The sequence below is a fragment of the Phacochoerus africanus genome, chromosome X (assembly GCF_016906955.1).
Source record: "Phacochoerus africanus isolate WHEZ1 chromosome X, ROS_Pafr_v1, whole genome shotgun sequence".
In the NCBI taxonomy this organism is placed as follows: Eukaryota; Metazoa; Chordata; class Mammalia; order Artiodactyla; family Suidae; genus Phacochoerus; species Phacochoerus africanus.
Genome location: NC_062560.1, coordinates 4,766,214 through 4,794,142, shown reverse-complemented (window position 1 = coordinate 4,794,142; position 27,929 = coordinate 4,766,214). Strand labels below are relative to the sequence as shown.

General features: G+C 43.6%; 1 protein-coding gene across 2 annotated transcripts in view; it reads left to right on the top strand.

The window, feature by feature from the left end:
* The window catches only part of NLGN4X (neuroligin 4 X-linked), a 309,371-nt gene that overhangs the window by 272,684 nt on the left and 8,758 nt on the right, over positions 1-27,929 (top strand). For both annotated transcript variants that reach the window (XM_047765438.1, XM_047765437.1), the window contains 2 exons: positions 17,763-17,948; positions 25,387-26,176. In XM_047765438.1, coding sequence (XP_047621394.1) covers positions 17,763-17,948; positions 25,387-26,176 — 976 coding nt within the window. The remainder of the gene's footprint in view (positions 1-17,762; positions 17,949-25,386; positions 26,177-27,929) is intronic.

Below are 27,929 nucleotides of genomic sequence, written 5' to 3'. Positions count from 1 at the left end.
TCACCCATACTGCCCGTCTCTTAGAAAAATATGTAGAACAAAACTCTTTGCTGTAAGCTGAGTTCCAAACTTAATACCTAGTGATTTCTTTCCTTAAAGTGTGTTGACACCTGCTACATCTCCACCTCCAATTGGCTCCCAGATTTGCTGCACAAAGTCCAGTGGATGAAAAGTTGGCTATGGAAACTCAACCGCAATCATTTTAGTGCATTTTCATTGCCTCCCTAAACACTTTTCCAAGACCATAAGACACCTTAGGATGGTTACTTGATTGCTATGATTTCCATTTCCGATCCTATCTTCTTTCCTTTGAGTATACGTGTATTTTTCTAATTGTCTCTTTGCCGAAACAATGTATCTTCAATACTGTAAATTGACACTGTCAGAGGGCATAAAGGAGAGCATTACTAATAATATAAAACTATTGTTAATCATTTGGTTATCTCTAGGTGCATATGTATATGCATGGCCTATGTGTATGGATGTGTGTACATATATATATAAAACAAAAATGAGAAAAACACAGGACCCCAAAAGTCAACCCTCATTAGCCATAATAGGAAAATCTTCAACATCCATAAGAATAATAGGTGGATTGAAATGCAACAGATACATAACAATTTTTTTAGGGCTACACCTGTGGCATCTGAAAGTTTCCAGGCTAGGGGTCGAATCGAAGCTGCAGCTGCTGGCCTGTACCACAGCCACAGCAACGGCAGAGCCAAGCTGCATCTGTGACCTACACCACAGCTTAGAGCAGTGCCAGATCCTTAACCCACTGAGCAAGGCCAGGGATTGGCCCTTATGGATGCTAGTCAGATTCGTTTCCACTGAGCCACAATAGGAATTCCAGCAATTTATGTTTTCATCATTAAGCTCAATATAAAAACTCATTATTTGGGAGTTCTACTTGTGGCTCAGCAGTAAAGAACCTGACTAGTATCCGTGAGGACCAGGGTTCAATCCCTAGCCTCGCTCAGTGGGTTAAGGATCTGGCATTGCTATGACCTGTGGGGCGGCCATGGGTGTGGCCCTAAAAAAAAAGCACAAACAACAACAACAAAAAACCTCATTGTCTGGGGTTAGTAGATGCAAACTATGGCATTGAGAATGGATAAGCAACGAGGTCCTGCTGTCCAGCACAGGGAGCTCTACCCAGTTTCTTGGGATAGACCATGATGGAAGATAATATAAGAAAGGGAATGTATGTATGTATGCCTGGATCACTTTGCTGTACAGCACTAAAGCAAACTATACTCTAATAATTTTTTTTTGCTTTATTTAATTTTATTTTGTTGGGGTCATACCTGTGATATATGAAAGTTCCCAGGCTAGGGGTCGAATCAGAGCTGCAAGCATTTAAATGTGTTAGAGTGTTGAATTTAGCTGTGAACAAATATATAATAGGATCAACATAATGGGATTTTTCCTGGAAACTGAACAGTATGCCATGTTCCCGAGTCATCCTGTAGGAAATTAGCCATGATTCCACATTCAGCAAATGTTTGTGAACAGAGAAGCATCTTGGCCGACCCAAGACCTCACGAGCATAGGGAACATTGGTTGATTTTTAAACCAATCTTGGATAATTAGGCAAAAAGTATTCCATTTTCTATCCCTGGCCTCTGTCTCTCCCCTGAAGGTAAATGCATCTCATGATGGCTTTCCTTAGGTAAGCCTAGATTACAAAATTATGTCCACCATAAAACCGTAGTCGTGTCCATGGGTCTGGTACGTTGAGTGCCAAGGTAGACATTTCAAAGGACCCTGACTCTTGGTTGCAGAAATGGGTGTCCAGATCTCTAAGAGCCGGGGCATGTTACTGAATCAAACTAGGATCTGCTTGCCTGACCTGCAGCCAAGCCCATCTCCTGACACCAGGTTGTGGGGAAGGAAGTGTAACATTTATTACAGGCACCAAGCAAGAAGAACTGGCAGCTCGTGCTCATAAGACCTGAACGCCCCTGTGGCTTTTAGAGAAGAGTTTGTGGAGGCACCATTAGAGGCGTAGGTTGCAGTGTGTGATCAGCTCTGATGAGTAGTTGGCGAGGTCACAGGGTGATGTTTTGCGGTCCTTTTTTTTAGGGCCACACCTGAGGCATGTGGAAATTCCCAAGCTAGAGGGTCAAATCAGAGCTATAGCTGCAGGCTTATACCGCAAACACAGCAACACCAGATCCAAGCTGCAAGAGCGAGCTATGCCACAGCCCATGGCAATGCCAGATCCTTCATCCATTGAGCGAGGCCAGGGATCAAACCTACATCCTTGTGGACACTGTGTTGGGTCCCTAACACACTGAGCCACAACAGGAGCTCCTGGGTGATGCTTTGGGAATCTTAGTCATCAACCTCCTGGTCCCAACCTGCCTTCTGGTCTGCATGCTGCTGAGCAGCAATGAACTTCTTCCACCTGGTGAGGCTTTTCACATCTGCAAAAAAGCTAAGGACGTGGCTCAGGATATTATCTGTAGCCCTTGATGATGAACCTTGTTATTATCTGTAGCCCTTGATGTCATTTCTTGATTTGTTGAATCATGAAAATGATCACTCTTGTCTTGCTTGACTTTTTTCCCCTTTGTTTCTGGATTTTCTCACATCTCTGATTGAATTTGTTCTGTGGAGGGTTAGGAGGCTAAACCTAAAGCTTCTTTACAAACAAGAGGCAGGGGATCTGGGGGAGGGGTCTGCTCTGAGAAGGGACAAGGTCCTGTACCATTACAGGTAGTGGTGGTGTCTCAGGCTGATTCGTGCTGCCATGATAAAACACCCCAGCCTCTGTGACTGACCTATAAACTCCAGACGTTTATTTCCCACAGGTCTGGAGTCTGGAAGGTGGGGGTTCCAGAAGGGTTGGGTTGTGGGGAGGTCCCTCTTACAGGTTGCAGATGCCCACTTCTTGAGGTCAAATGTTCACATGGCTGGTTCGCTGGGTCCTTACCTTGTCAGGGCCCTGATCCCATTCATCCAAGGCTCCATCCATTTCCCCTAATCACCTCCCAAAGACCCCACCTCCCAATGCTATGACATGGGGTGCTAAATGTCAACCTATGACTTTCAGTGGAATCGAAAGATTCAGTCCATTGCAGGTGGGAATGGTGGGAGGTGGGGACATTGGTTATTTGATACAAATGTCACACCTTATGAAGTGTATTTAGCCCAACGTGCAGCCTAACACATCTTATGGACACCATGATTCGGTGGGACTTGTTGCTTCACAGTTTCTGAGGTGAGGAAAATGTTTTGTAAAAACTCTGTAGTGATGGTTGCATGCCATGGTGGATGTAATTAATCCCATTGAATTGTGCTCTTAGAAATGATTAAAACAGCAAAATGTATAGGATACACACACGTATGTATATATATTCACTGAATTTCATTCAATTTAAGGACAGTTTGAGGCAGCATCCAAATACGATACCCCAACCACTTGTTCCCTCAAAATGAAAGAGCCCAGATTCCATCTCTGAGATACCAAAGGAACCGTGACTTTCACATCCTTGAGCATAAATCTGATACAAGTGTCGTACATTGTTAAGTGGTTTTACCCTAATGTGTAGGCAACATGGACACCATGATTCAATGGAACTTCCCGCTTCATAGTATCTGTTCAAAGTAATGAAAATGTTTTGCAAAAAGGCAGTGATGATGGTTGCATGTCGTGAGTGTAACTAATTTGCGATTATTCACTTAGAAACAATTAGCATAGCGAAATGTATAGGACACACACACGCATTCTTTGATTTTGCTCAATTTAAGGACAGTTTGAAGCAGCATCAGAATACAGAACCCCATACATTCCCCCCTGCCCCCCCCCCCCAGATCAAAGAGGCAGGGTTCCATCTGTGAGACACGAAAGGAATTGTGACTTTTAGATACTTGGGTTCAGTATCAACTTGGTCACAGTTTCTGGCAGATGAAGCAAAAAGAAAAGAGAGGGAGGGAGGGAGGAAGGAAGGACAGAGGAGGAAGGAAGATAGAAACATGGAAACATACTTGTTTCCAGGATTTTTATGCCTGGCAAGAGAAAGCATTTCCTTTTTCCTTCTGTCTCTTTAGGAAGAGCAGTTATGGGATTGGTAATAAGAGAAGGGGTGGCAAAGGAAGGTTCCATGCTCTTGTTTTCTGTCCTGGTGTGTAGACTCACCGATGACATGCAGAATAACATTCCAAAGTCTGTACCGACCTCTCGGAGCAGAGACTCTGCCCATATGTTACCACCATCCACACTCTCAAACCTGGAAAAATACCACTTTAGTGGGGCTAAGTTGATTCTTGCAAGACCAGCTCAGGAGTATGCCAGCTGCCAAATGCACTTGCAGGGAGCTGTGCTCCTCAAAATCAGGAGTCCCTTTTGGATTTTCATGTGTGCCCCTGGACTGTACCATCGCATTCTGATTCTGGGGTCGGGGATGGGGCTCACATGTTGCCATTTCTCTGGAGAAGGATTGCTCCGGGCTGTCCTTGACCCCCACCCCCGGGACAGCCCTGCCCTCACTGCTGCTAAGCACCATGATGGCTCTGAGACGATGGTCCAGGGAACAGGGCAGGATGCTGAGTGGCCTTGAATAAATGCGTTCAGGACATAAAGGTCTGTCTGGATCTGGGGGAACTCAATGGCACCTTTCTCTCGGGTGCCTTTCCACTGTAGCTGAGTCAGATGTTGAGATGCAGCTCAAGGTCAGGAGACGGATGCGTCTGGAAAAGGAACTGAGAACATTTCTCTGAGAATTCCTATTTTTAGCACTTTCTGCCCTTGTCTGTCAGGTTTGGCAGCCTTGAAACTGATGAGATGGTAATGACTCTATGCTATGCATGATCCTTTGAAATCGTCATATATACAATACGCATTTTCTTTCTTTTTTCTTTCCTTCTTCTTTTTTTTTTTAAAGGCCACACCTGCAGCACATGGAATTTCCAGGCTAAGGGTCAAATTGGAGCTGCAGCTCCTGGCCTACACCACAGCCATAGCAATGCCAGGTCTGAGCTGCATCTGCAATCTACACCACAACACTGGATCCTTAACCCACTGAGTGAGGCCAGGGATTGAGCCCACATCCTCACGGACAGACACTATGTCTGATTCTTGACCTGCTGAGCCACAGTGGAACTCCCAGTATTTCCCTTTTTTAGTAGAAGATCTTTTTTTAAAATTTACCATGTGGGGTCTTTGACATGGCTCTCATATATACCAGCACTTGGGTAAGTTCTCTCTGATTTCAAAATAGTGATTGTGCCTTTGACTGACTGTAAATGAAACTGGGAGTTCCCAGTGTGGCTCAGTATAAACGAACCTGAGTAGTATCCATGAGGTTGCATGTTCCATCCCTGGCCTTGTTCAGCGGGTTAAGGATCCGATGTTGCCGTGAGCTATGATGTAGGTCACAGCCTCGGCTTGGATCCTGTGTTGCTGTGGCTGTGGTACCGGCTGGCAGGTGCAGCTCCGATTCTGCGCCTAACCAGGGGAACTTGCATATGTCTAGGTGGGGCCCTAAAAAGCAAAAGAAAGAAAAAAAGAAAAGAAATGTGTCTGTTATTAAGCCACTAGGTTGTTGGTAATTTGTCACAACCGGAATGAGAAACTTATGTGATATACATCCTGTAGTTTTCCCCCCTTTTTTTTTTTTTGACTTTAGGGTTTTTTTTTTTTTTATTAGAGTATAGTTGATTTATAGCATCTGTCAATTTCTGCTGTACTACAAAGTGACCCAGTGATACATATATATATACATTCTTTCATGGTCTATCCCAAGAGACTGGATAGAGTTCCCTGTGCTGCATCCATTCTCAATGTCATAGGTTGATCTACAAACCCCAAACTCCCCGTCCATCCCACTCCCTCCCCTTCCCCCCTGGCAACCACAAGTCTGTTCTCTAAGTCTGTGGGTCTGTTTCTTTCCTGTAGATACGTTCGTTTTGTGCCATATTTTAGATTCCACGTGTAAGTGATATCCTATAGTATTTCTTTCTCTTTTTGACTACCTTCCCTTAGTATGAGAATCTCTAGCTGTATCCACGTTGCTGCAAACAGTATTATTTCATTCTTTTTGTGGATGAGTAGTATTCCATTGTATGCAATAGTTTCGTTTCTTTACTGTTGATCTACACACACCAGGATATGAGTTTCTGGTGGTCAAAGATCTAGTTTACCCCCTTCATAATTTTCACTATAAGGATAAGAATTCTGCAATATTCCAGGTACCTATGGAGGTCTGTTGAATGAGCTATCGGTGAAGCGCACGTGCTAGGGTTTTCTTTGTTTGTTTTTGTTTTTCTTTTAGTCTTTTTAGGACCACACCTGCATTTGGAAGGTCCCTGGCTAGGGGTTGAATCGGAGCTGCAACTGCCAGCCTACACCACAGCCACAGCAACACCAGATCTGAGCTATGTCTGCAGCCTACACCACAGCTCACAGCAATGCCAGATCCTTAACGCACTGAGCAAAGTCAGGAATCGAACTCGAATCTTCATGTTCGTTACCACTGAGCCACTATGGGAAATCCCACATATGCTTGTTAATATTTAATCTTTTTTTCTTTTTTGGCCGCCCCATGACATATGGCATTCCTGGGCCAGGTATCAGATCCAAGCTACAGTTGCCACCCATGCTACAGCTGTGGCAATGCTAGATCCCCCAACCCAGTGTGCTGGGCTGGGAATCCAACCTGCATCCCCCTGCTCCAGAGATGCCACCAATCCCATCGCAGCCCAGCAGGAACTCCTTGTTAATATTTAATCTTGACTATGTTTTCGTTATTTGAAAACCTGTACTTTTTCCATAGTTGGCCCCAATTCTCGTTCTGCTTTTCCGTTTTGGCCATGGCAAGGTTAATGATAATTTGTTGAGCCCCAGGGGGATGGTAAAAATGTATTAATAGACCAAAAATAACTCTATGTGCCATCTGTGTATGGGAGAGCTGATGTTTTGGACTTGGCAGAATTGCTTTGTTTGAGCAAAAGTTTGTAAGACAACAAGTTCTTAGAAATTGGCACAGTTAGAATTGTTTGGTGTGTAATCTTCATGAACAGAGTTATCTCTTTTTTGACACAATTTTTTTCCTGTGTTTGTTTTGTTTCATGACCCATTTAACGTCTTCTCTTTATTTTTTTTAGAGAAGAATTTTTTTCTTTTCTTTTCTTTTTTTTTTTTGGAAACCATTGGTTTTTTAGTTTTCCTTTCTTTTCAGGGTCACACCTGTGGCATATGGACATTCCCAGGCTAGGGGTCCAATCGGAGCTGCAGCTGCTGGCCTGCACCACAGCTACAGCCATGCCAGATCTGAGCCGCATCTACGACCTGCACCACAGCTCATGGCAACGCTGGATCCTTAACCCACTGAGGGATGCCAGGGATTGAACCCGAGTCCCTAGTCCAGATTGTTACTCCTGAGCCACAATAGGAACTCCCTGGTGTTTTATTCTTAAAGCAGTAGACACAGTAACATGAATTCTATAAATGCACAGTAATGTTTCCTGAAGATAATTATTTTTGAAAGTGGCTATGTTTTGCAATGAACATAAGCAAAATAGAAACGTACGTTTAAAAAAAATGTATGTATGGTACACTTGAGCATCCTTGTTCACAGTGAACACTAATTAGCAGGGTGTGTTTTTTCTTTTTTTCACGTTCAGTTATGAGAATATATCAATCTTTAAAATAGCCTTCACAAGACAAGTTAGCATAAATAATTGCATAAAATTAGGATGTTCAGCATAAAGCGGGTATGTTCAACCCCCCATTGAAAGAATGAAATGTTTATCCTGGAAGAATGATCTTACATTCAGGGAGGAACCTTAATTCCTGCCCTTTCCATTTCTCCGTAAAGCCTTCCTGGTGTCTTCATCTGCCACGGAGATGGAATTATCAAAAATGACCCTGTCAGGTATAACAATAAATGTGAGCACAATTAAAAGCAACAGTGGGGTTTTGTAACTGATCATGAAGCAAACCTCTCTTCCTGTTTCGTGAACACAGAATTGTAGAATCTCATCTCTGGCACTCTGTGAAATCCTCTTCCGATTTCTACACCACCATTTCAGAAGCTGCTACCTTTTGGGGTCTTGGAAGAAACGTTGCTTTAATGGAGTTTAACAAAAGCTTCCCAAGCATGCATTCTGGTTGCCAATAAGAGGGACTTCACTCAGAGTCATGGGCATATCTAGCCATCTTTGGAAAACAAACAAATAAAAACAAAAAAAGTTCCAGAAATGCTGATCTGAGAGCTGTTAGAAACAAAATATATCATAAGCAAGCAGTTAACCAGGCAGAGATCATGGTCAGAGGATTTAACCAAAGAGATGGTTTTAGCACCTGTTTTATGGAGGGTCTATGTACACATTTAGCCTATACTCACTGCTGCAAAATATCTCCTTCCTTCTTCACACATGTTCAGAGACTAAACATTCTGTTGAGATTTTAGTTCTCTCATAGGTCATCACATTTGCTAAAGGATGTGTTATTTCCTCTCAGACCTTCCCAATGTTATTCTTAATTAAATCAGTCTCCTTTTTTTTTTTTAATTGAACTAGAGTTGGTTTATAATGTTGTGCTAGTTTCAGGGGTACAGCAACATCATTCAGTTTTACATATATATTTATTTATATATACTTTTCATATTTTTTCCATGATGGTGTCTTACTGGATATTAGAGTTTCCTGTGCTCTCCAGAGGTCCTTGTGGACGACCTAGTTTATATATAGGAGAGTGTATCTATAATCCTAAACTCCCAAATTTACCCCTCCCCCTTTCCCCTTTGAGAACCACAGATTTGTTTTCATAATCTCTGCGTCTGTGTCTGTTTTGTACATAAGTTCGTTTGTATCATTTTGAAATGAGATTGCACATATAAGTGATGTCATGTGGTATTTATCGTTCTCTGATTGACTTAGTAGAAGAGTCTCTCGTTCCATCCATGTTGTTGCAAATGGCATGATTTCATTCTTTTTATGGCTGAGTGATAGGTCACTGTGTGTGTATGTATCTATTTATCTGTCTGTCTATCTATCTACTGCATTGTCTTTATCCATTCTCCCAAGGCAACAGAAATAAAAGCAAAATAAACAAATAGGACCCAGTCCAACTTATAAGCTTTTGCACAGCAAACAAAGCATCAACCAAACCATCTTCTTAATTACATCCCAAGTTTCCCAGAGAAAACCAGTACTGGAACGCTTTGGAGTATTTCTGGGTACCAAAAAGGGTATGTGAGCTCATAGACGTCACTGGATTTTGATGGCTTTGGAAAAGAATACATGGCTTTTATTACTTTCTGTTTTTCTGATCATCTTAGGGGAAAAAAAAACTGTCCAGATTAATTCTTGATGGTATCCAACAGTAAATCCTAGGACTCCTCACCACTTTCACGCTTGTTTTGCAGTTGAGTACAGATAAATGTTTCTAAACAGAGCAGCGTACTTTGAATTTGTGTACTTTGTTTATTTTTGTTCTACCCTATATCTGATTTTATTTGATTTTAAATTTTTAGTAAGGTTTTATTGATGTACAGTGCTGTGCCAATTTCTGCTATACAGCTAAGTGACCCAGTCATACATACATTCCCTTTTTTTATAGTATCAGGGTCTATCCCAGGAGACTGGATCGAGTTCCCTGTGCTGTCCAGCAGGACCTCATGGCTTATCCATTCTCCTTGTCATAGTTTGCATCTCCAAACTCCCTATCCATCCCACTCCCTCTCCTCTTCCCTGTGCACTTGAAAAGGAAGCAGACAAATTCTGTTGCTTTTGTATCAGAGAGTTGTATAAGTCATCTTTCTTTTTTTCTTACAAGTTACATGGCCCTGAATTCCATAGGTACAAAATATCTATCTCATGTATGTTTCACACATATGCTGAGATGGCAAAAAGTAGGACTTTCCATCCTAAGTAGTGTTGAAATGTCCTTCATACAAACAAATTGAAGCTTGCAAATGAAAATTAAAAATTGGATAAGGTTTCAAAATATCTGTGGAGATCTGCTCCCATTGCATGTATCATTTTCCCTCCACTTTTAGCCCATTTCTGGGGTCATTGTGTCATTGGGGGTATATCGTAATTGTTGAATAAGCATCTCCATCATTTTCTCAGCCTGCCTAAAAGCTCTGCTCTATTTCGGCCTCTCCTTTCTCTTTAGACTTTAAGCACCTAATAAGCACTTACTCTTCAGGCCAAATAACTCAATATGCATCATCACCTTCATGCAGAATTTTCCATCCACGATGTTTGCAGTCAGAGTGAAGCTAAGCTTCCTTTATCGTCCGCGTCATTTTAAAAGCAGAGCCAAGGTAGACCAGTAATCCCTTTCCTTATGGACCCATTTTATCTGTCACTGGACACCTCTCCTTTCTTGCTATGTGAAGGTGAAGCAGAAATAAACAGTAGCGTTTCTGGTATGAAGAAAGTCAGTTTCATCAGGGATCACTTTTGAACACCAACTGCCCTCCGAGAAGAAGGCTTTTATAGGTATATTCCCCTGACTAGGCTATGGGATTCCTACTCTGCTCAACTCCGCAGTTGAGAATAATGAGGCTTTGCCATCTTTCTTGTTTTATTATTATTTTTTTCTTTTTTAGGGCCGCACCTGCAGCATAGGAAAGTTCCCAGCCTAGGGGTCAAATGAGCGCTGCAGCTGCCAGCCGGCACCACAGCCACCGCATCGGGGGGTCCGAGCTGCATCTGTGACCTACACAGCCTGTGGCAACGCAGGATCCTTAACACATGGAGCAAGGCCAGGGATCAAACCCACATCCTCACCGAGACGATGTTGGGCTCTTGACTCACTGAGCCACCACAGGAACTCCCAGGTTTTGACATATTAAATAACATGCTCAAGGCTTTCCTGTAGGTTCACATCCAAGGCTTATTGACGTTCTGAATCTAATGCATGCAATTCCCCTGCTACTGACCTGGTGCATTCTGTTGGAGTTCCCATTGTGGCTCAGCATGTTAAGAACCTGACTTCAATCCAAGAGGATGCAGGTTCCATCCCTGGCCTTGCTCACTGGGTTAAGGATCCAGTGTTGCCATGAGCTGTGGTGTAGGTCTCAGATACAGCTTGGATCCCATGTGGCTGTGGCTCTGGCATACACCTACAGCTACAGCTCCAATTTGACCCCTGCCTGGGAACTTCCATATGCCACAGGTGCAGCCCTAAAAAGAAAGAATAAGTAATGCTAATAACAATAAAAGAAAAGAATCTAACATTTGGCTAGAAGGGGATTTAGTTCCAGACTTGCTGTTGCCAAATTTTCATCATCGTGAAAGATGTTACATTACCAGTTCTCTTCACCTTCTGACCTAATAAACTTTATCATCTTGAATGTTAATTCCAGAATGTAACTGGTTTTCAATTTGTGCCTGAGTGTGATTTGAGGGAAAGTGCTTTAAAACGTCTGTGCAGCCTCTTTCTAAACCAGCATGTGAGCACAGGATGTCTTTCATGAGAACGGGGTGAGGAACCCCATTAATAATGTCTTAGGTGGAGTTCCCATCATGGCTCAGCAGAAATGAACCTGACGAGCATCCATGAGGTTGTAGGTTCGAGCCCTGGCCTCGCTCAGTGGGTTAAGGATCCGGCATTGCCGTGAGCTGTGGTGTAGGTTGCAGACGCAGCTCAGATCCCACGTTGTTGTGGCTGTGGTGTGGGCTGGCAGCCACAGCTCTGATTTGACCCCTAGCCTGGGAACTTCCATATGCTCCATGTGTGGTCCTTAAAAAAAAAAAGACTAAAAAAACCTTAAGTTGTTGAAATCACATGTCCTTCAAAATTGCCTTATGATTTATTCTACTGTCCTTGGAGACATCTCTGACCCTGTGCAACATTGGGGTGATAATGTGAGATCCTAGAAGGAGTGCCAGGTATTACTCAGGTCATGTTTAAGTAAAAGAAAAACTGAAAATAGAGACATAATTTCATTTAGATTTGTCTATGTCACCTGCAGAATTTGCATATAGAACTTTCTTCCCCTTTCATCTTCTCCTTTAGAGATCGATGCCCTTTTGTTAAATCATACATAGTTCCAATGAGAAAACTTTAATCTTGCCTCATAATGATTTTCCTCTAAGTGTCCCAGAATAGAGATTTCCACTTCTTGGACGGCTTTCCCTATTTCTACCTCTGCTCTCATTCACATCACCCAGAGTTTTGTTTTGGCTCTTCTATGTGAGCGAACATCAATTCTGTGTGTTCTCATTGAAAAGATTTTACTCAAACATTTCCTTTTTGCTTTTATAGCATTACATTAAATATTGCATGTGCACACACACACACACACACACACATACCAGTATGAGTAAGAGATTCTGATCTAACAAAGGCTAGTGATTTGCTCTCTGGGGCAAATCTTCCTGCTATTCCAAAGAAACACAATAGATCATTCTGCAAGAATGTGTACATGTATGTCCACATATGTAGAATTCTTTCAGAAATGTGGTTGAGACCCCTCCATTAATGCTACTACTTTCAGGTAACTACACACCCTGAAAATGTAAAATATGTGTTTTTCTATATTCACGGCTTAATTTCCTCTGGAGTAACAGTCACCCCCAAAATGCCTCCTGCACTCAAGTCATGAATGATGTCCTAAAAGAGAGACAGCGTGGGTGGCAGTAAAGTCACGTGATAAACCCAAGGGCAAATACATCTTGATGCTGTTGGCTCTTTACCATTGATTTGAGGTGGACAGAAAGCCGTGTGGTCTGGAATCAGTCTCCTTGACGCTCTCAGTTCAAAGGAATGAGAAACACTGAGGTTATGACTAGCCGTCTCAAGACCCTGAAACTTTCTGTTCTAGAGTGAAATCAAGACCCAATGCAATGCCCATAACAGTCATTTGATTCAAGTACAGGTGGCAGAGGGGATTTTGGTTTTTTAAGCATCTTTTTCATGAACCGTGTTTCAAAATAAGCATGCAAACCCCTGAGCGTACTGTGTGTGTGTGTGTGTGTGTGTGTGTGTGTGTGTTGTTCCTTCCAGGACTTGGACTGAAACTCAGCATCCATCCACCCACTAATCTCTCTGAATTCAAATGGTCTCTTTTGTATGTCTCTCTCATTGTTCAGTTGTGGCGGGGGGCGGGGGGGGGGGGGCAATACTGATTTACAAGCCTCCCTGCAGAGCCAGTAAATCTCAAAAACCAATGTTTCCTCAGCTGAAATGCTTAGAGGATTTGGACCCCGAGAACATTTGTCAATGAAAGGAGCCATTTGTTTCAAATCTCTGCTGCTTCTGTGACTTCATCTATAACATGTAAAGGAAAGTTGCATGCTCATCTGGGAAGGTGTCTTCTGGGGATGCTTCTGCCTTTGCTAGTGTGCGTTGTTGTGTCCAAACAGATGAGCTGCTAGCATGTTGTTGTTCATAGAACTTCATGCTAGGAAACCCACACGCATGCTAAGTCTGGATTCTGTCAAACACTGTGTTTTGAGTCTCAGGCTACGAAAGGAATACACTACCATAGAAAAGACAACATCACTTGCGTTCATTCTCTACCGGTAATGGGAACTCTGACCCTTGGAGCATTTAAATTTTAAAAAGCCAGCTATTACATTGACGATGGATTAGTGACAAGGTCCTGCTGTACAACCCAGGGAGCTCTGTCCAGTCTCTTGGGGGAGACTGTGATGGAGAGAGTATGAGAAGAAGAATGGATATATATGTATGACCGGGTTCCTGTGTTGTGTAGCAGAAATTGACCCAACACGGTAAATCAACTATACTCTAATAATACTAATCAAAGAACAATGGAGTTCTGCTTGATATTCTGCAATACCCTCCAGGGGAAAAGAATCTGAAAAAGAATAGATGTGTATATATGCGTAGCTGCATCACTTTACTGTACACCTGAAACCAACACAACATCGTAAATCCACTACATTCAATAAAACTTTAAAAAATGAAAATAAAATAAAACTTTTAAAAAAAGAATTAAACAAGATAAACAATCCCTAGATGTTGCAGTAAATGAAGATTCCACAGCGGATGCTATGGAAACTCCAGCTTCCAAGAAACCACCTTCATTTGCTCAAGTTCAGAGACCCGTGGAGAAAGGTCTTCCCCTCAGGACTTTGGGAAGGAGATCAGCCTTGCCAGAATCAGACCTTTCAATGGGATGCTTTTACACAAAGGAAAGTTTGCCAGGGTACCGAATATCGATGCAGACTGTTAAGGAGCCAGCCCTTGGAGAGTTTACCACAGTCACGTTTTGTTTTATTTTTCTTTTTGCTGGCGAGGGTGGGGCTCCAATTTAATAAAGGCTTGTGATTTACTGGACGTTGCAAATCCTCCAGCTCCTGCAAAGAAACAATAAGCGGCTCGGCCCTTCTCTGAGAGCCGAGGGTGAGAGAAAGGCAGGCAGAGGAAGGATGTGTTAAAAAAAAAAAAAGAAAAAAAGAAAACCCAGAGCATTTCTGCCAGAAAATTCCTGGAGCCTTTCGAAATGAATCACCTCTCTCCTGAATGGGGACGGGACGAGGGGGCGGGTGGCGGTGAGAGGCTTGTCTCCCGGTTATTAAACGGCACCCAAACTGCCATCATCAGCCCGTTGTGTACATAAAGCTGCATGAAAGAGGCTTTTCTCCGAAGCCAAGCGTGATTCATTTTATGAGAAAGAGTATAAAACGCAGGGGGCAGGGAATGGGTACAGGCGTGGGGCCCCAGCACATTCCTGGGTATGAAACACTAATTAGTAATTGCTCATTAAATAAGGGAGCATCTGAATATTCCTAGGCATCAGACAGGGCTCCTCTCACATCCATCCCCAGGAACCTGAGACAGGACTGGATTTGGGGGCCGAGCCCTAAAGGGACAAGCTTCCCTTTGTCACGTGCATTTGTGCAGAGGGGCTTGAAGATTGTGCATCGCAAGGGTTGTCATCTTAGAAGCAGAGCAGCCACAAAAAGAGACCCATCTGGCTGCTTTCTTTGGATCCAGACCCTTCCTTTCCAATCCCCTTCTGGCTGGCTGATTCTATTTGGCACAGGTGCTCAGGCAAAGCTTCTGGAAGAAGCCTCCTTCACTCAGTTGGTCTAAAACCTCATCCTTTAGGATCTGGTTTTAGAGCTCAGAGTGTGCTGCTCAAGAACATCTTGAGTCGCTCTGCGCTTTGGCTAGGATTGTGTTTGAAGGCGTTGGTTCTCATTTCTGTTGTTTGGGGGCCTGGATGCGTCTGTCTTGCCATCTGCACTGTGGAGGCTGGACAGTTATCTCATAAGCATCCGTTGATATGGGTGAATGCGGTGACCCGTTATTCTTGGAATAAAGACATGGCATGGAGGAGTTCCTGTTGGGGCTCAGCAGTTCACATGCCTAGCAAGCATCCATGAGGACGCAGGTTTGATCCCTGGCCCTGCTCGGTGGGTTGAGGATCCCTCGTTGCCATGAGCTGTGATGTAGGTTTGCAGACATGGCTCAGATCTAACGTAGCCGTGGCTGTGGCATAGGCTGGAGGCTACAGCTCCGATTCAGCCCCTTGCCTGGGAACTTCCTGATGCTGCAGGTATGGCCCTTAAAAAAAAGAAAGAAAAGGCTCAGAGAAGGAGGATATCATAACGGGTGATTTTGCATGGGGGCAAAAAAGAATGCAGAATGGATAAACACTTTTATGACTTTGTTTTCCCTGAAGGCTTATTCAAGACAGATTTGGGCATAAAGTTAGGTTAAAGTTTGTGCAGTAATTTAAGCTTGGAGGGCTCATTTGCAAAATGCTCATGGTTTTTGAATCTGAGTGAGAGAGTGTCTTTTCTCACAAAATGATTTCAGACATCGGAGGCAAGTGGTGCTTCTAGGTCAAGACTTTTTTTGCCACGGGAGGAACACAGCAATTGAGATAGATCTGTAAAACGGATCACATTGCTATAAATGCCCCAATTGCCTCATTGGTAGCTTTGAAGGGGGAATGGAGAATTTGAGGCCTTGAGTGAAATCTAATTTCTTAATCTACACACCCCTCTTTCCTTTTAAAATAAAGCGTATTGGCCTAGGCTATTTTGAGGACAGTGGTGGTGATTTGAATATGCATAGGCTTTTGGTGGAAATGTAAAGAATTATGAGTTTTTGCCTGTAACTAATTTTTTTTCTATGTGGAAAAACAGATGCGTGCTAAACTGTTTAAGAGTGGGATGTCATGAGGCTAAAATTTGCTTTGAAATGTAGGCACTAAGAGGAGTTAAATGAAAATATTATCGAGGACTTTGGCGGGGAAAACCTAAGCGATAGCGTTTTTATGTAGAAGGTACAGAATCTTATATATTGATCTCCACACACCCAATCCCCCCACCCCTTTTTTTTTTGTCTTTTTAGGGCCGTACCCTAGGCATATGGATGGTCCCGGGCTAGGAGTTGAATCGGAGCTGTAGCCACCAGCCTACACCTCAGCCACAGCCACGCTAGATCCGAGCTGTGTCTGTGACCTACACCCACGCTCACAGCAACACAGCATCCTTGACCCAATGGGTGAGGCCAGGAATTGAACCTGTGTCCTCATGGATAGTAGATTCATTTCCGCTGAGCCACGATGGGAACTCCTTTTCCCTTTTTTTTTTAAGAGTCATTTTTGCTTTGCCAAGGAAAACCAGCACATACTTGGAATGATGACTCAAATACAGGCACATGTATAGATCTCTGGTATTGTCACGTATTGTAAATATTTTCGATTCATTCTGCCTTATGCAGTATCCTCATATCAACCCACACAGACGTGTTATCACAGTGTCAGCAGATCCAAGAACCCTCATAGCTGTTATTTACATAATGTAATCTTTTCTGCCATGGAAAGTATGCAACACTGTTGCTGCTCCTTTATAGGGAGAAACATTAAAGAATGAAGCAAATAAACCATCAGGTAGCCTTTCAAATAGCAGCAATGTTTATATGCTTTGTGTAGTTGATAACCCAATATCTGGTGTTCTTTTTTTTTTTTTCATTGTTTTAAAAAATGTTTTTGGAGTACAGTTGATGGACAATGCTGCATTAGTTTCAGGTGTACAGCAGTGATTCAGGGATACAGACAAGTATCCATTCTTTTTCGGATGCTTTTCTCACATAGGTTGGGATATTGAATATAGTTCCCTGTGCTGTGCAGTAGGTCCTGGTTGCTTATCTATTTTATACATTGTCGTGTCTGTATGTTTATCCCAACCTCCTAACTTATCTCCCCCAGACCTGTCGTAGTTTCTCTTTGCTAAGCATTAGTTTGTTTCCTATGTCCGTTTTATTTTAGTTTTTTTCAATTTAATTTTTATTTTATATGGGCGTAGAGTTGATTGATAAGGTTGTGTGAATTGCAGGTGTTCAGCATGGTGATTCAGGGATACATAGACATATATGCATCCTTTTCCAGATTCTTTCCCTGTGTAAGTTATTACAGAATATTGAATAGATTTCCCCATGCTCTACAGTGGGTCCTGGTTGGTTATTGATTTTATTATATAGTCCTGTATCTCTGTTACTCCCAAACTCCTCATTTATCCTCCCCCTCCCATGTTCCCCTTTGCGAACTCTAAGTTTGTTGTCTCTGTCTGAGTCTAGTTCTGTTTTTGTTTTTTTTTTTTCTACTTAGTCTTTATCATATATGGGAGCATAGTTGATGGACAAGGTTGCATGAGCTTCAGGTGTACAGAACTGTGATTCCCTGGTGTCTGTATATATCCATTCTCTTTCAGATTCTTTCCCCTTCGAGCTGAGGACAGAATATTGAGGAGCATTCCCTGTGCTCTGCAGGACGCCCTTGTGGATTATCTAACATCTATTTATATCCTGTCTTCTTTTGCAGGGTTTTTAAGTACCGGCGACCAGGCGGCCAAAGGCAACTACGGACTCCTGGATCAGATCCAGGCCTTACGATGGATTGAGGAGAATGTCGGGGCCTTTGGTGGGGACCCCAAGAGAGTGACCATCTTTGGCTCCGGTGCAGGTGCCTCTTGTGTCAGCCTGTTGACCTTGTCTCACTACTCAGAAGGTAATAAACGCAGCCCCACAGTGGGCAGTGGGGATCCTCTGGGACCAAGAAAAGAGCCCATGTATAGTTCTGGCCCTAGGTGCATGCAGGGTGCCCATACATTTCACACACACACACACACACACACACACACACACACACACACACCCGGCCCCACAAGGCATGGATGCAAACCCTCTTCTCACTCAGCTTTCTTTCTCATTTTAAAAAATCAAGGTATAGTCGACATGCAACATTGTATCAATTTCATGTGTATAACATCACCAGTATTTGTATAGGCGTTCCTGTGGTGGCTTAGCAGGTTGCAAACCCAACTAGTATCCAAGAGGATGCAGGTTCAATCCCTGGCCTTGCTCAGCGGCTTAAGGATCCTGCGTTGCTGTGAGCTGTGGTGTAGGTCACAGATGCGGCTTGGATTCCGTGTGGCTGTGGTGTCGCCGGCAGCTGCAGCTCTGATTTGACCTCTGGCCCCGTGAACTTGCATGTGCCACAGGTGTGGCTGTAAAAAGAAAAAAATTGTCTGTATTGCAAAACCATCACAAGGATAAGTCTAGCAAACATTCTTCACCACTGAGTTACAAAGTTTCTCCCTTCTGATGAGAATTTTCATTGTATCTGTTCTCTGAGCGCCTTTCAAATATGCAATCCAGTGCTATTAACCATGTTAACCACATATTTTTTCTCACTTCCACTTAAGACAACTAACTGTGGCTTAAAATAATTGGTGGTGGGATTTCCCATTGTGGCTCAGTGGTAACAAACCCAACTAGTAACCATGAGGATGTGGGCTTGATCCCTGGCCTCAAACAATGGATGAAACATCGGGCATTGCTGTGAGCTGTGGTGTAGGTCGCAGACGTGGCTTGGATCCTGCATGGCTGTGGCTGTGGTGCAGGCCAGCAGCTGCAGCTCCAATTCAGCCTGTAGCTGGGGAACGTCCATATGCCACAGGTGCAGCCCTAAAAAGACCAAAAAAAACCAAAAAAGTAATTGATGGAAAATGACTTTTTTTCATCATGCCTACACCCTACCTTTGCCTCTCTGATTTTATTTGGTCAAATTTAAATTTTATTAACTTTACAGCATGGAAGTAACATGAAAGGGAACAGTTTGTGGGTAAGGGTTGCACACATGTAGGTTTCATGATAGAGCATGTTGCCCTTGACCAGTCACTTCTTTGGTACAAACTCATTCAAGGTGATGCCCTCTGGTCTTTCACTGACAGAGGTTTCCAGCAGTTATCAGATGACAGATAGTTTGTTTCTTTTTAGGGCCACACCTGCAGGCACACGGAGGTTCCCAGGCTAGCGGTAGAATCGGAATTACAGCTGCCGGCCTACACCGCAGCCACAGCAATGCAGGATCCGAGTGGCATCTGCGACCTACACCACAGCTCACGGCAACACCGGATCACTGACCCACTGAGTGATGCCAGGGGTCAAACCCGAACCCTCATGGATCCTCATCGGATTTGTTTCCGCTGAGCCATGATGGGAACTCCCCAGATGAGAGACTTAAAAGAGAAGTCAGCAGGGATTGGATCCTGGAGGTCTGGAAGCTGGTAGTAAACTTCCTGGCACTCCCTGCAAAAAGGAAACAAAAAGAAAAAAATGATAAAATGTAGCCCTGGAACACCTTGGCAAGTGCAAGAGCATATTCGTACTGACAGTCTAAATCCTTAAGGTTGTGTTATGCCTCCTTCTGTATCATGGGATGAAGAATTGCTCCAGGGGTATATGAACCATTTAGATCAAAAGAACCTGAAACATTAAACGGAGGGAGAGGGGTTTTTTTGGCTATACCCAGGGCGTGTGCACGTTGGACCTGAGCCACAGCAGTGCTAACACCAGGTCCTTAACCCACACTACCACCACGGAACTCCTAAAGGAATTCTTTTTCTTTGAAGCGTCATGCAATACCTTCTTTTTTAAAAATTAAAGTATAGGACTGCCTGTTATGGCTCAGTGATTCATGAATCTGACTAGGAACCACGAGGTTGTGGGTTCAATCCTTGGCCTCGCTCAGTGGGTTAAGGATCCAGCATTGCCATGAGCAGTGGTATAGGTCATAGATACAGCTCGGATCTGGCATTGCTGTGGCTCTGGCGTAGGCCGGCAGCTACAGCTCTGATTAGACCCCTAGCCTGGGAATCTCCATATGCCATAGGGGTGGCCCCAGAAAAGACAAAAAGACAAATAAATAAATAAATAAATAAATAAATAAATAAATAAATAAGTTGATTAGATGCCAACTATTGCATTTGGAGTCAATAAGCAACGAGATCCTGCTGTATAGCACAGGGAACTCTATCTAGTCACCTGTGATGGAATATGATGGAAGATAATGTGAGAAAAAGAATGCATATATATATGTATGTGTATATATGTATGACTGGATCCCTTTGCTGTATAGTAGAAATTGACAGAACACTGCAAACCAACTATAATGGGAAAAAATCATAAAAAAATGATTTACAATATTGTGCCAACTTCTGTATAGCAAAGGGACCCAGCACCATATATATATACACACACATACACACACACATATATATTCTTTTATATATATATTATTTTATGTACATATGTATTCTTTTTTTTAACCCCTGGCATATGGAATTTTCCACCAGGGTTAGAAGCCGAGGCGCAGCTGCAACCTACACCACAGTGGAATCTCTTATATATTTTTTTAAATATTATTTTCCATCATGGTCTATCCCAGGAGATTGGATATAGTTTCTTGTGCTATACAGCAGGATCTCATTGCTTATCCATTCTGAATGCAGCTTCTTTCTCTTAAGTACCATAAACATGCTAAACAAAGGAAAGGACCATCATGTCATGTGACTGCATCCCATTTTTTTCCTGCCTCCTGCATGACGTTAAAGTGTCTGACTCTTTCTGTGCCTTGATTTCCTCATTAACAAGATAGGCCTGATGCTGATTTTCAAGTCCTCTGAAATCAGAATTTCTTGATTCTTTGTCTTCTAATGAATGGCTGAGGAGAAGAAGAATGGCAGGCTTGTGTTTGTCTTAACCCTTTATCCAAAAAAGGAAAGAGGGAGGGTACTCATGCAGATCATTGTAATAATGATTCCTAGAGCATTTTAGAACATACCTTGACTTACCCATTTCTCAATAGATAGAACCACCGGTCTCACTTGACAGAGGAGTGCGAACCAGCTTTTGTTGGAATGCAACACAGGTGCACCCAAGCTCATTAGGGGAAACATGTTAATTACTTCCAACAGATCAGAAATGATTATGACAGTGCTTTGCATGGGTCATTTCTACAAAGCATCTCTCCAAAAAAAAAAAAAAAATCAGCCCTAGAATCAAGAATCCCAGGAGTTCCCATGGTGGCTCAGTGGGTTAAGAACCCAACATAGTGTCCATAAGGATGTAGGTTTGATGCCTGGCCTCACTCTTTGGGTTAAGGATCTGGCATTGCTGTGAGCTGTGGTGTAGATTGCAGATGCGGCTCAGATCCTGCATGGCTGTGGCTGTGGCATAGGCTGGCAGCTGCAGCTCTGATGTAACCCCTAGCCTGGGAACTTCCATATGCCATGGGAGCACCCTAAAAAAAAAAGAAAGAAAAAAGAGGGAAAAAAAAGAATTATAATCATACATAGACTTTTGGCTTTAGAAATTCCATTTCTAGCAATATAGCTTAATAAACTCATCTTACCCGTGGGAAAAAGGTGTTTTCCTGGAGATGTGCATCACAGTGTTCTCCTAGCAGAGAATGAAACAAAAAGCCAAGAGGCCAAAGAGACATGAATGTTATAAGAGACATGTGCCTTTACTTGAAGGAACAATAATTAGGGGTTTTTAAAAATTATTTCTAATTTTTCCATTATAGCTGATATACAGTGTTCTGTCCATTTCTACTGTACAACAAGGTGACCCAGTCTCATGTACACATATACATTCTTTTTCTCATGTTATCCTCCCTCATATTCCATCACAAGTGACTAAATACGGTTCCCAGTGCTATACAGCAGGATCTTATTGCTTATCCATTCCAAAGGCAATTGTTTGCATCTATGAACCTCAGATTCCCATCCATCCCACTCCCTCCTCCTCCCCCTTGGCAACCACAAGTCTTTTCTCCAAGTCAATGAGTTTCTTTTCTGTGGAAAGGTTCATTTGTGCTGTATATCAGATTCCAGATATAAGTGATATCATATAGCATTTGTCTTTCTCTTTCTGACATACTTCACTTAGTATGAGAGTCTCTAGTTCCATCCATGTTGCTGCAAGTGGCATTATTTTTTCTTTTTGATGGCTGAGTAGTATTCCATTGTATATATATACCACATCTTCCTAATCCAATCATCTGTTGATGGACATTTATGTTGTTTCCATGTACTGGCTATTGTGAATAGAGCTGCAGTGAACATAGGGGTGCATGTATCTTTTTCAAGGAAAGTTTTGTCCAGATAGATGCCCAAGAGTGGGATTGCTGGGTCCTACATTTAGTTTTCTGAGGCATCGCCATACTGTTTTCCATAGGGGTTGTACCAATTGACATTCCAATAATTGGCTTTAAGAATTGTGCTTGATATGTATTAGACTGGCAGGCATCATGTCAAGAATCCATTCCACAGCCCATCACCCTGGATGGGTATCACATTTCCTTTGGTCCTGTCGTGGACAACGATGCCATTTCAGGCAGCTCTCAGATCCTGTTGAGGGGGGGGTGGCACTGTTCCTTAACAATGGTATTACAGATACGATGACTATGATAACCTTAATGGGGGGGGGCAAGAAGGCATGATACAAAAATACCAAAGTGACTCATACTTTGCAATAGGAAAAATCCATGACGTTCTTTAACTCTTCCAGTTTAGCATGGGTTTCCCTAACCAATATATTTAAATCTCAATCATGGCCAGAAGTGGTGAGAGGGAGAAAAAAAATGCAAGTTCTAGCAGCATTTTTCTCCTTCTGATTGTTGACATTTCTGCATGTCTTCAGTACATCAAATTTTGACCTCGTTTTCTGAAGGTGCTTCATCGTTTTTTGCTTTTTAGGGCCTCACCCATGGAACTTCCCAGGCTAGGGGTCAAATTGGAGCTATAGCTGCCTGCCTACACCATAGCTCTCAGCAACCCACTGAACAAGGCCAGGGAGGGAACCCATATCTTCATGGATACTAGTTGGATTTGTTTTTGCTGCACTACAACAGCAACTCCACAACCTTCATTTTGAGAGCCATACACACAAGTCTGTATGTGCACACTTCCAACACAATGAGAAACCTTAGGGGATTGGCCCCTTCCGGAATTTGATGATGTATGGGGCAAAGCCAGATCAATTGAAAGTTTCAGTTCATCTTGTGTGTCATCTTTGGAGTTCCCGTCGTGGCGCAGTGGTTAACGAATCCGACTAGGAACCATGAGGTTGCGGGTTCGGTCCCCGCCCTTGCTCAGTGGTTGACGATCTGGCGTTGCCGTGAGCTGTGGTGTAGGTTGCAGATGTGGCTCGGATCCCACGTTGCTGTGGCTCTGGCATAGGCCGGTGGCTACAGCTCCGATTGGACCCCTAGCCTGGGAACCTCCATATGCCGCGGGAGTGGCCCAAGAAATAGCAAAAAGACAAAAAAAAAAGAAAAAAGAAAGTTTCAGTTCATCTTGTGTGTCATCTTTAGTTTGTCCACCAATCAATCTTTCTTTCTTTCTTCATTATTTATTTAAAAATTTTTAATTTTTTTTTTAGTGGCTGCACCCTGGGCTTATGGAAGTTCCCAGGCTAGGGGTCAAAATCCGTGTTGCAGCTGCTGGCCCATGCCACAGCCACAGCAATGCCAGAGCTGAGCCGCGTCTGTGACCTACAACCACAGCTCATGGCAACACCAGATCCTTATCCCACTAAGTGAAGCCAGAAATCAAACCCACATCCTCATGGATCCTCGTCAGGTTCATTACCGATGTGCCACGACGGGAACTTCTGTATTTTATTTTTTTAATGATTTTTATTTTTTCCATTCTAGTTCTGCAGTGTTCTGTCAACTTCTACTGTACAGCAAAGTGACCTAGTCACACACACACACACATATATATACATACACACACATTCTTTTTTTCACATTATTCTCCATCATGCTCCATCACAAGTGACTAGATATAATTCCCTGTTCTATATAGCAGGATCTCTTTGCTTATCCACTCCAAATGCAATAGTTTGCATCTCTTAACCCCAGATTCCTAGTCCATCCCACTCCCTCCCCGTCCCCGTTCTCCAGTCTTTAGAATCACATCTTTTCCTGATTGCAATCATGTTTTCTTCATGCTTGCTTGTTTGGACGTGGCCTGAAACATCATCCACAGGGCATGAACTGCTGGACTCCCCACTTGAATGCTTTATTCTCCCAGTGACTCATAAAGTAAAAGAAGGACATCTGGCTGGAGTTCGTGGAAACAGCAGGGGAGAGATAAGGACCGAAAGACTGATTTTATAGGGTCTCATCTCTTGTCCTAGAGTAGTAAAAAATAGGCTTTTATTTACTTCTCGGTGCCCCTCTACTAGCCTGATGGGACAGAAAATTTTAAGCGTGACAGAATTTGACTCAGAAAGCTGCCAGCCCACGGGTTTCCAAGTTTCTTACCAAACAGACTTGTTTAAAATATGTCAGGATAAATGGTCCAAAAGTCCGGGCTATGGAGGGATGCAATTTTGAAATGAATGGGTTGTTTTTTTGTTTTTTGTTTTTTGTTTTTGATAAGCATATATTTCAGTGGGGCATTCAACTGAGGATTTTGTTAGGAATAGCTGATTTAATTACTTTAATGCCAAATTTTTATCGCCTGCAGCTTATGCAAGGTGGAAATAAGAATGCATCCTGCTGTATGGCAGAAATTGACAGAACGTTGTAAATCAACTATACCTTTCAAAAAATTGTTTTAAAAATGCATTCTGGTTTGCGCTCTTCAGCTGGTGGTGGTTGATCCCTCCCCTGACCCCGTCATCAAGTGGTACCCGGTTCAGGCAGTGGGAAAAAATAGCCTCTTTGACCATTTAAGGCCACAAAGCATATTTTTTAGGGGATGAGGGATATGATTGCTCTGAGCTGCAATCATAGAACATTGGGGGTGGAGACCCTGACATCTGCCAAAACTGGGTAGGAAGAAAGCAACTGCATGTTTTTAACCACGGCAGCTGAAGTGTAAATACAGTTTCGTTTTCTTAAACTGTGTATGTGTGTGTGTGTGTGTGTGTGTGTGTGTGTGTCTGAGAGCATCCCTTAAAAACCAGTGTCCAGCCAGAGGGGGAGGGGCAGAGAACGGGCTCGAAACCCCGTGAAAGAACTGAATGCTCCTGTTTCCAGAAATTCACACGCCTTGGGGCGGGGACAATCGGAGCCTTCTTTGCTGAGTCAAAGCGGCTTTTCTCCACTGTGGGTTTTCATTTGCATGTGCACAATTTTGCACCTGCAGGTCTGTTCCAGAAAGCCATCATCCAGAGCGGGACTGCGCTGTCCAGCTGGGCCGTGAACTACCAGCCTGCCAAGTACACTCGGATATTGGCCGACAGGGTCGGCTGCAACATGCTGGATACCACGGACATGGTGGATTGCCTTCGGAACAAGAACTACAAAGAGCTCATTCAGCAAACCATCACCCCGGCCACGTACCACATTTCCTTCGGGCCCGTCATCGACGGGGACGTGATCCCGGACGACCCCCAGATCCTCATGGAGCAGGGCGAGTTCCTGAACTATGATATCATGCTGGGCGTCAACCAGGGGGAGGGGCTCAAGTTCGTGGACGGCATCGTGGACAACGAGGACGGCGTGACGCCCAACGATTTCGACTTCTCCGTGTCCAACTTTGTGGACAACCTCTACGGCTACCCGGAAGGCAAGGACACCCTGCGGGAAACCATCAAGTTTATGTACACGGACTGGGCCGACAAGGAAAACCCCGAGACGCGGCGAAAAACCTTGGTGGCCCTCTTCACGGACCACCAGTGGGTGGCGCCCGCCGTGGCCACCGCGGACCTGCACGCCCAGTATGGCTCGCCCACCTACTTCTACGCCTTCTACCACCACTGCCAAAGCGAGATGAAGCCCAGCTGGGCGGACTCGGCCCACGGCGACGAGGTCCCCTACGTCTTCGGGATCCCCATGATCGGTCCTACCGAGCTCTTCAGCTGCAACTTCTCCAAGAATGATGTCATGCTCAGCGCGGTGGTGATGACCTACTGGACAAACTTCGCCAAAACCGGGTATGGTCCCATTCCCCGCCCCCGCCCCATTAGGTCCCTGCCCTCCTGCTAGTTTATCTGGTTTCTCTATAGATGCGTTGCTTCCCTGACTCGCCAGGTCTTGGTCCATAGGCAGGCATCCACACATACACATATGTGCTCACAATGCACACACCTGCACACACGCCCACAGACATATGTGCACATGGGCACTCACGTGCTTCCACAAAGGCACATGCACCCATGACTGCAGACGCGCATACCATGCATTCTCATGTATGCACACACATGAACACACAGGAGCACACGCACGAACATGTGCACACAGTGCCTGCAGACACGTGCACACACGCCCACTGACGTGTGCATACATGTGTGCCCACACATGAACACACATGCACACACGCACAAACACACACTGAGCTCCCACACATGCACACGTGCAAACACACATGCAAACACACATGCACCCCCCCCCAAGGACTGTCCTCTTCCCCAATGTCTAGGGAGATCTGATTTTTCTCACCCCTCCGTTGGTTTCTATCAAACCAGTTTCTCCTAAGGTGCTAGATGCATACAGAAAATTCTTTTCTTCCCACCACCTGGGGTAAGTTAGACATATTTGTCTTTCCTGTTGAAAGGGGATCCTGGCGTTTCAAATCTAAATAGGACCTTGTCTCATTTGGTAAATTCTAGACTTATCAAAACTCCTGTGCCGCATGACCAAGTGTGTTTATTGCATCACTAAGGAATGAAATAAATCTCATAATACACAGTAAAAAATTATACTAAACATATAAAATACATATAATAACTCATAATCTCCTAACTTATAAAGATATCCTATTGTCATATAAAATATCTATCTATCTATCTATCTACCTATATATACACACATCTATTTATGGATAGACACATTTAGTGTTTCTCCATAGTTAGGATAATTATTGCATGTATACATGTATTTACAAATGTATTGATTTGTAAATATACACATTTATTTCATGAATAAATATACACTTCACAGATGTACATATATTTATCTGTGTATCTATCTGTATACCTAGGTAGAAAGCTCATTGGCTAAATGTAATGGAAAATACACCAGAGTTACACCGACAGCAGGGTCCCCCCGTATTCCACTGAGCAGATTTTCTGCAAACAGTGAGAGAAAAAGTGCCCCCCCATCTTAAAGAGCTATGGATATCAAAGCATCTTTTCATTTTCTTGTGTCTAATAACCTAATTGTGGAAATGAATGAGCTCTCCTTCTGTTCCACCTGGATGTGTTTCTATCATTAACCTTGAGCTTCTGGCGCAGAATTTAAAATGAAGCTGCTCCTGGCACCGGGGAAGGTCACTCTTCCTGCGGATGGCTGGGCGTGGATGGGGGGGGATGAGGTACCCACACGTGCCACAGCGTTGCTGTGCCCGAGCTGCGTGTAGTTCTAGGGAGAGGATGTGGGGTGGGGAGGGACAGCGATTTTTACGGGGTATGAGCAGGTGTCATTCTTGTCACCATCCTTCCCCATCCTCTGGGGGGCAGCAGTCTTGGTCCTGCAGTGTCACGAAAAGGATGGCATGTTTACAGAGTAGAAAATGCACCACAGGGATACCCACTCTGAACAGTCCCCTCTTGTGAGTTAGAATGAAGACAGGCAGTGGGAAACAGTGAAGGCACAGCCCCTTGAGAGAGATGATGGCTTGTCCCCCAAGGATCTTTCTTTGACAAGGAGAGGACAGATTCACGTGAGCAGGGATGTTGACGGAACATC